We start from the raw sequence: 13,547 nt of genomic DNA, 5'->3' as shown, positions 1-13,547 counted from the left end.
GGCAACCAAGGGGGACATGAAACTGGGAAACAAATTTGGCTTCAGGAGCAAGGGGGAATATCATGTGGACTCTCACAGTTTGGGATTTGTAATTGGGATCTCTTGCTATTATAAGAAAATGAAGTTCAAAAGACACAGGATTTTCCATTGTTAAAATCGATGAAATTAAAATAGCAGCTGCTTGTAAAAGTTAATTTTACTTGACATCTGCCTTGGTCCCAGTAATAAAAGTGATAGTTCTGTTGAACAACCTGTTCTCTCTCGAGCTGTATCTTTTTGTTACTGCAAGGTCTCTCTTTAAAGTGTTACCTTTTGATATCGAAAATTATTTTCTCAATGTATAAATTTTGTCTCTTAGAACATATGCACAAGCATAATATGTGCATCTTCACCTTAGTAGAAAAGTGTTAGTATTCTGGAGTTTGAGTTGGTGCTCTTGCGTGAAGTAAGGTGCAGTAGGAGCCATCTCAAATCTTTTATGAAATGAGATTGTAAAGACATTTTGAAAAGCTTTCCCACTTGTTCTTAATTTAAAAAAACACCTATTTGAAACTTGTGTCCACACAAAAACCTGCATGTGGATGCTCATAGCAGTTTTATTCTTAATTGTTGAAAGTTAAAAGCAACCTAGATGTCGTTTGGGTCGTGAATGGATAAATAAACTGGGGTACATCCAGATGATGGGATGCTAAAAAGAATGATCCATCAAACCCTGAAAAAACGTGGGGAGACCTTAAATACATATTGCTAAGTGAAAGAAGCCAATTTGAAAAGGCTATATGTACTGTATAATTCCAACTGTGTGATACTGTTAGAGAGGAAGAATTTCCTTTTTCTTTGGGTGCTTCTGACATGAGACAGGTAAACAGGAGAAGATCCAAGTTAATAACATATGTGTGGGGAATCCACACGTACATGGAAATTCCAAAGACAGTGTGGCAACATACTGCTTATTTGAGCTAAGGAGATGGTTATGGTCTGAGAATAGAAAGGGGAGAAAACCATTAGCAGAAAGGTGAGGAAAATGTTTGGAAAACAAAGGTTTCCCTGTTAGTTTCTTGGGTAAAGAGGAATCTCTGTTAATAGCTCTCTTGCTAGTACAAGCAGGTGATTGAAGGGGAAGTAAATAGCTTTACCTGAATCTGCTGGGTTTTGATCATTGTTGACACAAAATAATGTTCATGTCCAAGTGACCCATCTTGGGAAGACCTGCCTTTGGCCCCTCTAATTTTCCAGCAAAGGCAAAACTGTGGAGACAATAGAGTAGAAAGATCAATGCTTGCTAGGAATTGCGGGGAGAGGGAAAGAAGGGATGAATGGGAGGAGCACAGAGGATTTTTGGGGGGCAGGAAAACTATTCTCTATGATACTACAGTGATAGATACATGTATTATACCTTTGTCCAAACCCGTAGAATGGCAAACAGCAAGAATGAACTGTAATGTAAACTATGGATTTTGGGCAATAATGAGGTGTTAGTGCAGATTGGTCAGTTGTTAACTGTACCACTTTCATGGGGGATCCTGGCAATGTGGGAGGCTATACATGTGAGTGTATGGGAAATCTCTGTACCTTCCTCTCAGTTTCGCTGTGAACCTAAAACTGCCCTAAGAAATAAAGTGTACTTAAAAAAATAAAAAAATAAAAAACCAAACCAGAACAATGAACACCTAAATTTGGTCTCTTTGCCACTTGTACATGTACATGACTATCACTGCCCTAGTGTCACTGGAAGAGAGTACTACTAGTCTGCCTCTTTGAGTAGAACAAGATTATATGAAGGAAAGGTCTACCTTGTGCTGATTACCCATCTTGGAATTCTTTTAAGGTACAACTTTGATATTAGTGCATATTGTCATTCCTCTAGAGTTTTGTAAGGAAGCTGAAATGAGTGGTAGAGGGTAAAAACGCCAGAGAACAAAATTGAGCAATATTTTCCAAGTGAGCATTGTTTTCTTGTCATTTTTATGTGTTTTAATTTAGCCAGTGTTGGGTGAGTAGTTCAGAAAGAAGGGATTTATTATTTTTAAAATGAAGCCACCCTCTTGTTCTTCATTTTCAACTGATTGAGTCACCTTTGTTTTCCAAACGTCTCTTGACTCTTGAAGAACCATTTACCGTATTTACTTATGTAGTTCACCTGCTTCTGTGTTCTTGTTCCCTCCCTTCATGCCTGTTATTCGGAGGAGAAAATCATGAAATTTTTCCCCTTTTCTATGGTCCCCTTTAAAAATTCTGCTTCAAACTAGTGACGGGATGACAGCGGTCTCCTTTAGGATGTTAAGAGCAACAGTCAGCTTCACAACCAGGAGGCAGAGTGCTTTCCTTAAGGAACATTTTCTTTTAGAAATTGTAATTCATTTATTCCAGATGTTTAATGTAAGAGTTAAAGGAGCTGTTGGTTATATTGTCTCTCTCTTTCCCCTCACGTCGCTCCCTCATAAATCTGTAATTGCTTAGAATCAGTGTTACAAACTTTTAAGTCTATTGGCAAAATCCCTTATTTTTCTTATTTCTCCTGCTAGGGATAGCACATACCAGGCAGATACCTCTAATCTCCCATTCTGTATCTGGAGCAGATGTTGGCAATCAGTCCTGTTCTCTTTCCTGGATGCAGCTTGGAATGAACCCTCAACACTGTACTCCAATAACCTACTAGTGAATGACAGTTGGGAATCCCTGCTTTATGCATAATCCCTGGCCTTTTTTGCCAGTCCATGGTTTTACCTGTGGCTTATTTGCTGATAACACCTAAATTTCTATCTTTAGCACCATATCCTCTCCAGTGCTCTAGATCCACATGTTCAGTTGCCTCTTGGGGATTCAGAAGCACCTCAAAATCAGCATGCCAAAATACATGATCTCCTTTCCTCTCCCCAGCCTCCTCTTCCTGTGGCCACTCTGTTGCAGTTAATAGTACAATCCCCCTACCTGGATGTCTTCTGTAACTTCTCCTATTTTAGGTATAAAATCATGTAGAATATACCTCTTTCATGTCTCTCACATTCATGTCTTCCTTTTTATTGCCACTGTTTCTACCATAATTTGATTATTCATCTTAGATTCCTGGATCCTCCACCTCCAAACCATTCCTCACACCGCTGGAAAATCAGTCAGTTTCCTTCCTTTCCTCTCTTGAACTGTTTCAAACACAGACGTATGCAGAATAAAATAAATGTCCATGTGCTTACCTCCAGGATCAATTCTAAAAAGTACTCTTTCCAGGCTGATCTAATTTGAGTGGAAAGTCTAAGAAGAAAATATTTTTTGTATTTGCTTTACTCTTGAAAAGAGAACCAAGCATGCTTTAGATCTAGGTTTTCCATACTTGAGTAGATAATCCTCTAATTGCTATTTGAATATAAATTTTTTTTGCAACTTCATGTGCTTTTGAGCTGGGAGTGTTTTGAGACTCCTTTTCGAAGTAACTTACCTACAGTTAACAATAATATCTTGAAAACTGTGTAACATAGCACTTTCATTTTAGTAGTAATACATAAATGCCAAAGGATATTTTTTTACATCTAAGTGAGCCTTATTTGAATAGAATCCTATGTACACTATTCCTTGCTTGTTTTCTGTAAATTTTTGAAGCAGTTGCCGTCTTACCAGTTTAAGTTTTTTTTTTTTTTTAAATTTTAATTATTTATTTGACAGATAGAGATCACAAGTAGGCAGAGAGGCAGGCAGAGAGAGAGGAAGGGAAGCAGTCTTCCTGCCAAGCAGAGAGCCCGATGTGGGGCTCGATCCCAGGAACCTGGGATCATGACCTGATCCGAAGGCAGAGGCTTTAAACCCACTAAGCCCCCCAGGCACTCCCCTTTTAATTTGTTTTTTTTTTTTTTTTTTTTTTTTTTTTAATGGAAGTTCACTGTAGAAGACTTTGAACTTTGATGCATGTTTTAAACTTTAATGTTGGAAAAATAGATTTTAGTTCATATTTTTTATTTGTAGCTATCATTTTTTTTTTTAAGATTTTATTTATTCACTTGACAGAGATCACAAGTAGGCATAGAGAGAGAGTGGAGGAAGCAGGCTTCCCGCCAAGCAGAGAGCCCGATGCGGGGCTCGATCCCAGGACCCTGAGATCATGACCTGAGCCGAAGGCAGAGGATTTAACCACTGAGCCACCCAGGCGCCCCATTTGTAGCTATCATTTAATGACCAAACCAAACAAAAAACCCCATGCAGGAAGACATAGATTAGAAGGAAGGAACTGTGTCATGATTACTCTTTTGGTAATGCCTGTGATAGTATATCCATAACTTGAGTTTTGGACTGGTGCTTTTGGGCTGCTAGTTTCCTTTCAACCAGGGAGCTGTAGTTTCAATCTCATTGAATGGTAGAACAGTGCTCCTCCTTTAAAGGGAGAACTTAAGATATGCCAGTCAGCTAGAAATGAAAAGAGAAATGCGTGTGGCCCCTTTAGTTGATAGGTCATAATTACTTGTGAAAAATTTAGAAATGCAGGCCCAAAAGGGTCAGTGTCTAGGGCAGACTTTTCTAAATCCATGCTTCTGTTGGAAACATTTGAGTTAGGTGAACCTTTCATCTACTCTCTACGGTATTTATGGGGTGCCTACGGTGTGCCACACCATATACAGTTTTAAGCAGGGGGATGGAAAAATGGTTGTCAAGAGAGAAAGGTTTCTGCCCTGAGAGTTTCTGTTCTTTTGGGGAGAGGAAGACAGATACACGTAAGCAAAGTAATAAGGTAATTTCACATAGTGATGACTGTTGTGAGCTGCCTAACAGAATACCTGCAGAGAGGGTACTGCTTTACCAAGAGTGATTAGGGAAGGCCTCTGGGAGGATGTTACATTTGAGCCAAATTGCAGATGAAGAAGGAACCTTGAATGCAAAATTTGGGAGTCTTCAAGACTCAAAGTCCATGGGTTTGTGCATCTTGAAGAGCACTGTCCTGTTCTGAAAAGTGAAGGAAGTTAGAGGAGACAGACTCACACTGGGATCAGGCAAAGGCCTCTGACTGGTTTACACACAAAGTATGGTTTGCTTTGAATTGTAATGTGGCAGTATATTGTGTGGGTCCTGATCTCAGGTGCTAGCACAAGCTCCGTGTGTGGGCAATAGCCAGCTGCTTGTGGTCGGAAGAACCTCATCTTCTCAGGAGGAGAGTGTCAGGGTTGGACCACATACTGCCAGACTTTCTCTTGTCTTTTGTACCTTTGAATCTATGCTATATTTATTGGCATTAGAAGGAGAATTATTAGATGGCAAAATGCCTTATTTTTTTTGTAGTTAAAAATAGGGCAAAATGCAAGATATGCTCAATGATACTGATCATTAAAATGAGATTTATTTAAGACTCTATTATGTTATACTTGTCTAAAAACCACACAAACCTTGCATTAGTTAATTCATTTTGCTAGATATATTCTTAATAATGAAAGGGTGTCCTAAAAGCTCACCCCCAACCTCTCAACAATAATAAGAAATAAACTGTATGTTAGGCCAACTTTTATTATGGTTCCCATGAAACAGCCCTAACTCAAGCAACCCATTTAGTCTTCATGATATAAACTGTGATAGATCTTCTTTCCCTTTCATTCTTACGTGTCAAGGATGCTGCTATATTTTTTATTAAAAACAACAAGCAAAACACATTTAAACTAGACAGTTACTCATTTCATGTTATAGAAGAAAGTTTTTTAATGCCGAAAATCCTGTTACGATAGTGTATTGCTTTTTTGTAAGGCTGACAGTTGTGATTTAGTTTTGATTTAGATTTAGTTTTGCTCAAAGCATGAGTTTGAAAAGCTTTAACCATGAAATATAGATATACTTTTATTTTCATCAACTAGTGGTATTATACACTTGCAAGTTTTGGGGTTTGTCACACATTAATATTTATTAAATACCTGTCCTGCCAGTGGTAGGGATGCTGGCCCCTCATGGTCTCGTAAGTGTAGTAGTAGCTACTTGGGCTCAGAGAGGAATTTCAGAAGAAACGACAGAGCCAGCAATCCCTAAAATGAGGTTTATGTTCTTTTAGCAAAAGGTCAGCAGATGGCTTTAAAGAGCTTTAGAATAGCTTTATAACCTCATATGCTTACCATGAAGAGATACATGTTCTTTTTGAAAAGCTAATTGTTTTAAAAGTTGAAAGCAAAACCTTTGGAAAACTCAAATCTTCCTCAAAGTAATTTTACTTAGGCATTGACCAATTGAGAAATTTTTCTTGTCAGTGATTAAGAAGTGAAAATAAATTATAGGGAATGGGAAGGGGTGAGGCAGGAATCAAATCATTGAACATATGTGTTCCAGAAACTGGAGCTATCACAAATTTTTACCTGATATGCTTCTGTTATGTCTTTTGGAGTTGGCAGAAGCTGGACACAGGCATATCTTGTTTTATTGTGCTTTGCAGATACTGTGGTGGTTTTTTTTAAAACAAAAACAAATTGAAGGTTTGTGGAAACCCTGTATCCAGCATTTATTGGTACAATTTTTTCCCGGTAACATTAGCTCACTTTGTTTCTCTGTCACCTTTTGGTAATTCACATAATATTTCAAAAGTTATCACTATTATTTCATTTATTATAGTGACCTGTGATCATTGATATTTGATTTTACTATTGTAATTGTTTTGGGGCACCACAAACTGTGCCCATAGAAGACAGCGAACTTCATTGATAAATGTTTTCTGGGTTTGACCAGCTGTTTGACCAACCAGTCATTCCCCCGTGTTTCTCTCCCCTTGGGCCTCCCTGTTTCTCAAGACCCAACAATACTAAAGTAAGGCCAATTATTAATTCTACAGTGGTCTCTAAGTGCTCAGATGAAAGGAAGACTCACTTGTCTCTCCCTTTAAAGAAATGATGAAGCTTTGTGAGGGAAGCGTGTTAAAATCCAAGGTGGGCCTAAAGCTAGGCCTCTTGTGCCAGATGGCCAACTTGTGAAGGCAAAGGAAAAGTTCTTGAAGGAAATTAAGGTGCTACTCCAGTGAGCACGTGAATGATAGGAAAGCCTTAATGCTGTATGGAGAAAGTTTTCATGATCTGGATAGAAGATCAAATCAGCCATAACATTCCCTGAAGCCAAAGCTAATCCAGAACAAAGCTCTAACTCTTTAGTTCTCTGAAGGCTGAGACAGGTGAGGAAGGTAGAGAACAGTTTGAAGCTGGCAGAGGTTGGTTTTTGAGGTGTAAGGAAAGAAGCCATCTCCATAACATGAAAGTATAAGGTGAAGGTACATGAAAGTACAAGGTGAAGCAGCAGGTGCCAATGGAGAAGCTGCAGCAGGTTACCCAGAGGCTCTAGCTGAGAGAATTCTTGAAGGTGCTGCACTAAACATCAGATTTTCAGTGTGGATGAAACAGCCTTCTAGCGAAGAAGATGCCATTGTAGGACTTTCATAGTTGGAGAGAAGTCAGTGCTAGGCCTCAAAGCTTCCAAGGACAGGCTGACTCTCTTTTTAGGGGCCAATGAAGCTGGTGGCTTGAAGTTGAAGCCAGTGTTGTTTATCATTTTGAAAATCCTGGGGCCCTTCAGGATTATGCTACATCTACTCTTCCTGTGCTTTATAAATGGAGCAACAAAACCTGGATGACAGCACATGTGTGTGTGGCATGGTTTGCTGAATATTTTAAGCCCACTATTGACACCTCCTGCTCTGAACAAAAGATGCCTTTCAAAATATTGCTGCTCACTGACAACACTCCCAGACATGCAGGAGCTCGGATGGAGATGTACAACATAATGTTTTCATGCCTGCTAAAACAATAGCTCTCCTGCAGTCCATGGATTAAGGAGTAACTTGAAACTTTCAAGGCTTATTTAAGAAATACGTTTTGTAAAGTTGTGCTGCCGTACATAGTGATTCCTCTGATGGATCTGGGAAAGTAAATCGAAAACCTTCTGGACAGGATTCACCATTCTAAATGGCATTAAGAACATTTGTAATTCATGGGAAGAGGTCAGAATATCAACATTAATAGGGGTTTGGGGGAAGCAGATTCCAGCCCACTTGGAGGACTTTAAGGGGTTTAAGACTTCATGGAAGAAGTAAGTGTAGATGTGGTGGAAACAGCAAGAGAACTAGAACTAGAACTAGAAGTGGAGCTTGAAGATGTGACTGAATTACTGCAGTCTCATCAAACTTGAACAAATGAGGAGTTGCTTCTGATGAATGAGCATAGAAAGTGATTTCTTGAGATGGAATGTACTCCTGGTAAAGATAGTGGGAAGAGAGGTGCCTGGGTGGCTCAGATGGTTGGGCATCTGCCTTCGGCTCGGGTCATGATCCCAGGGTCTAGGGATCAAGACCCGCATCAGGCTCCCTGCTCCGCAGGGGAGTCTGCTCCCCCACCCCCCGACTGGCTGCCCTGCTTGTGCTCTCTCACTCTCTCTGTCAGATAAATAAAATCTCTTAAAAAAAAAAAAAGAAAAAAGATGGTGTGAAGACTGTTGAAAGGACAGCAAAGGATTTAGAGCATGACATAAACTTAGTTGAGGAAGCAGTGGCAGGGTTTGAGAAGATTGGCTCCCATTTTGACAGAACTTCTACTGTGGATACAGTTTTTTCAAACAGCATCTCATAGTACAGAGGAATAGTTTCTGAAAGGAAGAGTTAATCAATGTGGCACATTTCTGTTTTGTTTTGTTATAAGAAATTGCCACAACCACCTAATACTGCTCTGGGTCAGACAGCCACCATCAACACTGAGGTAGGACCCTCCATTGACAAAATTATGACTTACTGAAAAACTCATAGGATAGTATTTTTTTTTTTTCGCAGTAAAGTACTTTTAAATTAAGTATGTACATTTTTTTAGATATAATGCCATTGCATACTTAATTGACTAGAGTAGAGTGTAAACGTAACTTCCGTGTGCACTAGGAAACCAAAAAATCTATTTGACTTGTTTTGTGGTATTTGCTTAGTTATGGTAGTTGGAAGTGAACTTGCACTATGTCTGCAGTGTGCCTGTAGTCAGTCCCACTTAATCTATGCCCAGTGTTTCAGCAATGGGGCCTAAAAGAATATTTTAGGAGAAAGTCTAGTGAAAGAGCAGATGTAATAACTTCAGCCTGAGAGCCCAAGGGAATTATTAAATAATTTTAATTAGGGGGATGGTTAACTTTCATTTTGAAAATTTCAGTCTGGCGTTGGTGTGGAGAATAATTTAGGGAAGAGGCAAGAGTGGAGGCAGAAACAGCAGTGAGTGGAGATGTATTAATAGTTTAAGAAAAAGGAAATGAAGGCTAAGATTAAGATAGGGTTGAGTTGGGGCACCTGGGTGGCTCAGTCAGTTGATCACCCACTCTTGGTTTCAGCTCAGGTCATGATCTCAGTGTTGTGAAATGGAGCCTCCATTGGGCTCCGTGCTCAGCGGGGAGTCTGCTTCCCCCTCCCTCTCCCTCTGCCCCTTCCCCTCCTTTTGCTCTCTCTCAAATAAATAAATTATTATAAATCTTTTCTTTAAAGGTAGAATTAAGTTGAGAAATATTTTCTGTATGGAATGAACAGACATTTAGAAATATATTACTGTTACTGAGGTGTTTTTGTTTGTTTACCTTCATTTAGAAAAATACAGTTTGATTAGAAAGCATGCTATGTAGACTGACAGAAGTAACTGAAAAAGCCTGATCTGTGTGCTCCATCTGTTTTCAGAAAATTGACTTTTGAAATATCTTGATAAATTTTCTTTTTAAAGCAAAACTTCACTTTTGAGCCATGACGTCTCTTAAATGAAATTTTGTTAAGGGACTTGACATTAGCAGATATCGGGTATATTAAAGTTTTAAAGTGTTTTGTTTATAAAACCTTGATAGCATTTTATAGGTCATGAAGTACTGGATTGAACATTTCTTAGACACTGAGAGTCTTATGGCTGTGCTAAAATTGCAGCAGACTAATTGTCTCACTTTTTAAAAAATTAGTAACTATTGTGTTAACTTTTGCCCCAAAGTGGGAATGTCTCTCCATTATTATTAATTAGACATAATTTAATGAAAATGACTTCATATATGGCAGAAATTTTTCTACTTTAAATAATCACGACTTTATTATGAGAAACACTCATTGTCACTTATGTACAATTTTCAACAAAGGGGATTAAGTAGGCCTCATATATGGCATTTTGGTTAACATTTTTTTCCCACAAATTTGGTATATATTAGATGTGTTAAAAGTGATAGTTTCATTTTACTTGCATAATACTGAAAATTAGGTGGTATGAATTAAATGACTTTTTTGTTTTCAGAACATTTTAATTAATGTATGAAATAGTTAGAAAGGATACCCTATATAAAACCAAAGGATGTCTTTCAGTTTGTTGTTTGCCTTAAGAAAGGTTCTTTTTTGCGAGTTTTCAAATAGTTTTTGGGTCCATTTCAAGAACTATTGTGACATAATTGAATCCAGAAGAAATCTTTTATTTTTGTTTTGGTGTTTTATTAAGGTTACTTCAAGCTATCTGATTGCTTTGGATGAATGTTTTTAATTTGGGGGGGTTAAATTGTTATAGGATAAGAGTACAGAGAGAAAAGTAAGAGATACATAGAGATATCATTAATAGTATTGCAATAAAGTGAGGCAAAGTCTCACATTTTCATGATACACTGTCAGCTTGAGCTATATAATATTTAAGAACAAGGCTTTGGCTCTTACATTCTCTCTTCTAGATCAGTTTGGGTTCATATGTCAATATTAAATACTTCTAGTTGCTTTTGTATATTTAAAGATATTTTTGGTTTCCTAGAGTAATGTCAAACTGAAGGAATGCGTGGTTGTGCTTGTGTGTGTGTGTGTGTGTGTGTGTGTGTGTGTGTGTGTGTAACCAATTCTGCATATAGCCAGTTTCACAGTGGCTTAGCTATAAATGGAAGTCTCTCTCCCCAGTTTCTTCATCATTCCAGAATTCAGTGCTACAAGGTTGGTTGCTATAAATTTAGGAGTTTTTCCATTTTTATATACGAAGATAATGTTTTTATGTCATGAGGTTTTCTCATGAACTCATGAAAAGATATTCTCAGGATATCCTCCTCTTATTCTTTGCTTTACCTCCTTTTTCTTTACTTCTAAGCTCAGTGGCATATCTTGCAAAACTTAGGGCCATATAGTTAGCTTTACTCCTAGAACGCGTCTGTTTTCTATACAATTCTTCAATTTAAACAAGAAAAGAAGGTACTTAAATTTTACGTACTCCCTCTCTTTCAGCTCCCAGTCCCCATTTTACACTTAGTGTTCAGATAGGTTCAGTATTTGGTCTTTGCTGTTTTTACTAACCCGATTCTCTGCTTTTAGTTAACAGCCAGGTCCTTGCCTGCTGTGCAGTCGGATGAGAGACTTCAGCCTCTACTTAACCACCTCAGGTAATATGAAGGCACACCCTGGTTATGCTTACGATTTTTAAGTGCATTAAAGTGGGTAAAGTATATTAAATGATTAAAACCTCTTCAGTTACTAAAAACTTAACAGTTTTTTCCTTGCTTTAATTCTGTGATGTAAGCTGAAGTTCTTAATATACTTGCTGCTCTTGACTTCAGGGTACTGTTGGAGGCTTTTTTAATTCAATCAGAGTGTGTAAAACTAGTTGGTAAATTTACATTAAAATGAACAGAGGTGACTGCAGAAAGATCTCAAAGGAATGAGCTATTTAAATGCAGAGCATACCTTTGGGACCCTCCACATGTTATTGGGGGCAGATGAAATGGATGGGATTTGTTTTCTAATTAACAAAATATTATATTCTCATTATTTAAAAAAAACCCAAGCTTTACAAGTACAGGAAAGGGAGGAAAAGGAAAAAACCCATCATTACTACTCAGAAGTAGTATTTCTTCCATCTGTGCTGCTTTAAAAACCTAGTGTTGAAATTGCACTTTTTTAAAAGTTGCTGGTTTTTCATTTTAAAATGAACATTATAAGACTTTTTTTTTTCCGTTATTAACATCTCTTCAAAAACATTTTTAGTAACTGCGTGGTATTTTCTTGTTTGGCTATATTGTAATATTTTCATTTCCTTTTGGGGGCATTTACACCATTTCCAATTCTTTTCATTAGTATGAAAAATGTCACATGTTAATCTTTATCTGTATTTTTGATCATTTTTCTTAGCATAAATTTTCAGAGGGGCAATTACTTTGTCAAAGCAAGTGAGCCATTTTAAAGATTTAAGTATATGTGTTTCTTTTTCAAAAACCTTATTCTACTTATAGTTTTAGATTATATAAAATTGCCCACAAGATTGTCACTGTACCCTGAATAAGATATAGGACAGATAAAATGGTTGCTAATTTAATAGTTAATCATGGAGATACCATTGCGATCAAATACATTTCATATTGATTATTATTAAGACTGATTTTAAAACATTTTATTATCCATTTTCATTTTGGAGTGGGATTAACTATTTGTATATTTGTTCATTTATTGATAGCATCTCCTGATTTCATTTGATATTACATACTTTAGATGTAAAGGATAGTAATTCAGAGTTGTATTTGTTGCTACATTTTTTTTCTGAAAGTTTTTGATTATGTTACATTATCCAACATACCTACATTTTCAGGTTTTATGTAGGCAGACACCAGTAGTTTTCCTTTATGGATTCTTTTATTTATTTATTTTATTTATTTATTTTTTTTTTTTAGTATGTCCAAGAGACCTAAATATAGAGGGACAAAATTCTTATTATATGGCTGTATGTCACTGTGCTGTTTTAGATTCTGTTGAATTCCCATATTGACAGCACATGCTTCCCTTCCATTGGGTAGAAACAAACCATGTCATGAATTATAAAGTAAGTTTGAAGGCCAATTTCCTGGTATTTGCACTGGTTACCAAAATTGCTAGTTCTTTTTAATTAACCTGTTTTGAGAGAGTTTTGTTCTTGAATTTAATGCCAGTAAGCTATTGATTAGTAGCTTAGTCCACTTCTGTTCTAAATTACCTACCTGTTTGTATGTGACTCCTTCTACCCTTCCTTCTTTCCTTCCTCCTTTCTTCCTTCCTTTGTAAATCTAGTCAGCAGCCCTGAATCACCCTGGTTTATTCCATCCTGATCTCTCTGTGTCTTTTCACAGCCCCGGATCTCTGTTTATCTCTTCACAGCCTACTTTTCTTTCAAAGTTTTACTCCTATTTCCCTTTCGGCTTCTTCTAACGGACAAAAGGCAAATTGTTCAAATCAAAAGTAAAGCTTATGAAGTAAAAGAAAGAAATGAAATACTTTCAGTAAATCCAAGTAGTACATATTGGTAAATTAAACTGTTGTCATATTTGACATATTTGTGTTATGTATAAATGTATATGTTAATGTCTTTGGGATTTACCTTTGCACAGAACTCAGACAAAATTCATTGAGAATGAAAGGAGACTAGGATCCTGTCACTGTATCAGACAGCACAAGAGTATGGCTTTACAGGATTTCTTTCTCAATTTTTTTAAAAAAAGATTTTATTTATTTATTTGACAAGAAAGAAGGAAAGAGAGCACAAGCAGGAGGAGCGGCAGACAGAGGGAGAAGCAGAAGCAGTCTCCCCGTGGAGCAGGGAGCCTGATGCAGGGCTCCACAGTAGGAC

The 13,547-nt window shown here is 37.3% G+C and overlaps 1 protein-coding gene across 1 annotated transcript in view; it reads left to right on the top strand.

Moving 5' to 3' along the window:
- The window catches only part of PRIM2 (DNA primase subunit 2), a 329,295-nt gene that overhangs the window by 170,202 nt on the left and 145,546 nt on the right, over positions 1-13,547 (top strand). The window contains exon 8 of the mRNA XM_032864463.1: positions 11,270-11,337. Within this exon, the coding sequence (XP_032720354.1) occupies positions 11,270-11,337 (68 nt within the window). The remainder of the gene's footprint in view (positions 1-11,269; positions 11,338-13,547) is intronic.

This window comes from Lontra canadensis, unplaced genomic scaffold (genome assembly GCF_010015895.1).
Source record: "Lontra canadensis isolate GAN:19392208 unplaced genomic scaffold, GSC_riverotter_1.0 scaffold27, whole genome shotgun sequence".
NCBI lineage: Eukaryota > Metazoa > Chordata > Mammalia > Carnivora > Mustelidae > Lontra > Lontra canadensis.
This window is presented reverse-complemented; position numbering and strand designations above follow the sequence as displayed.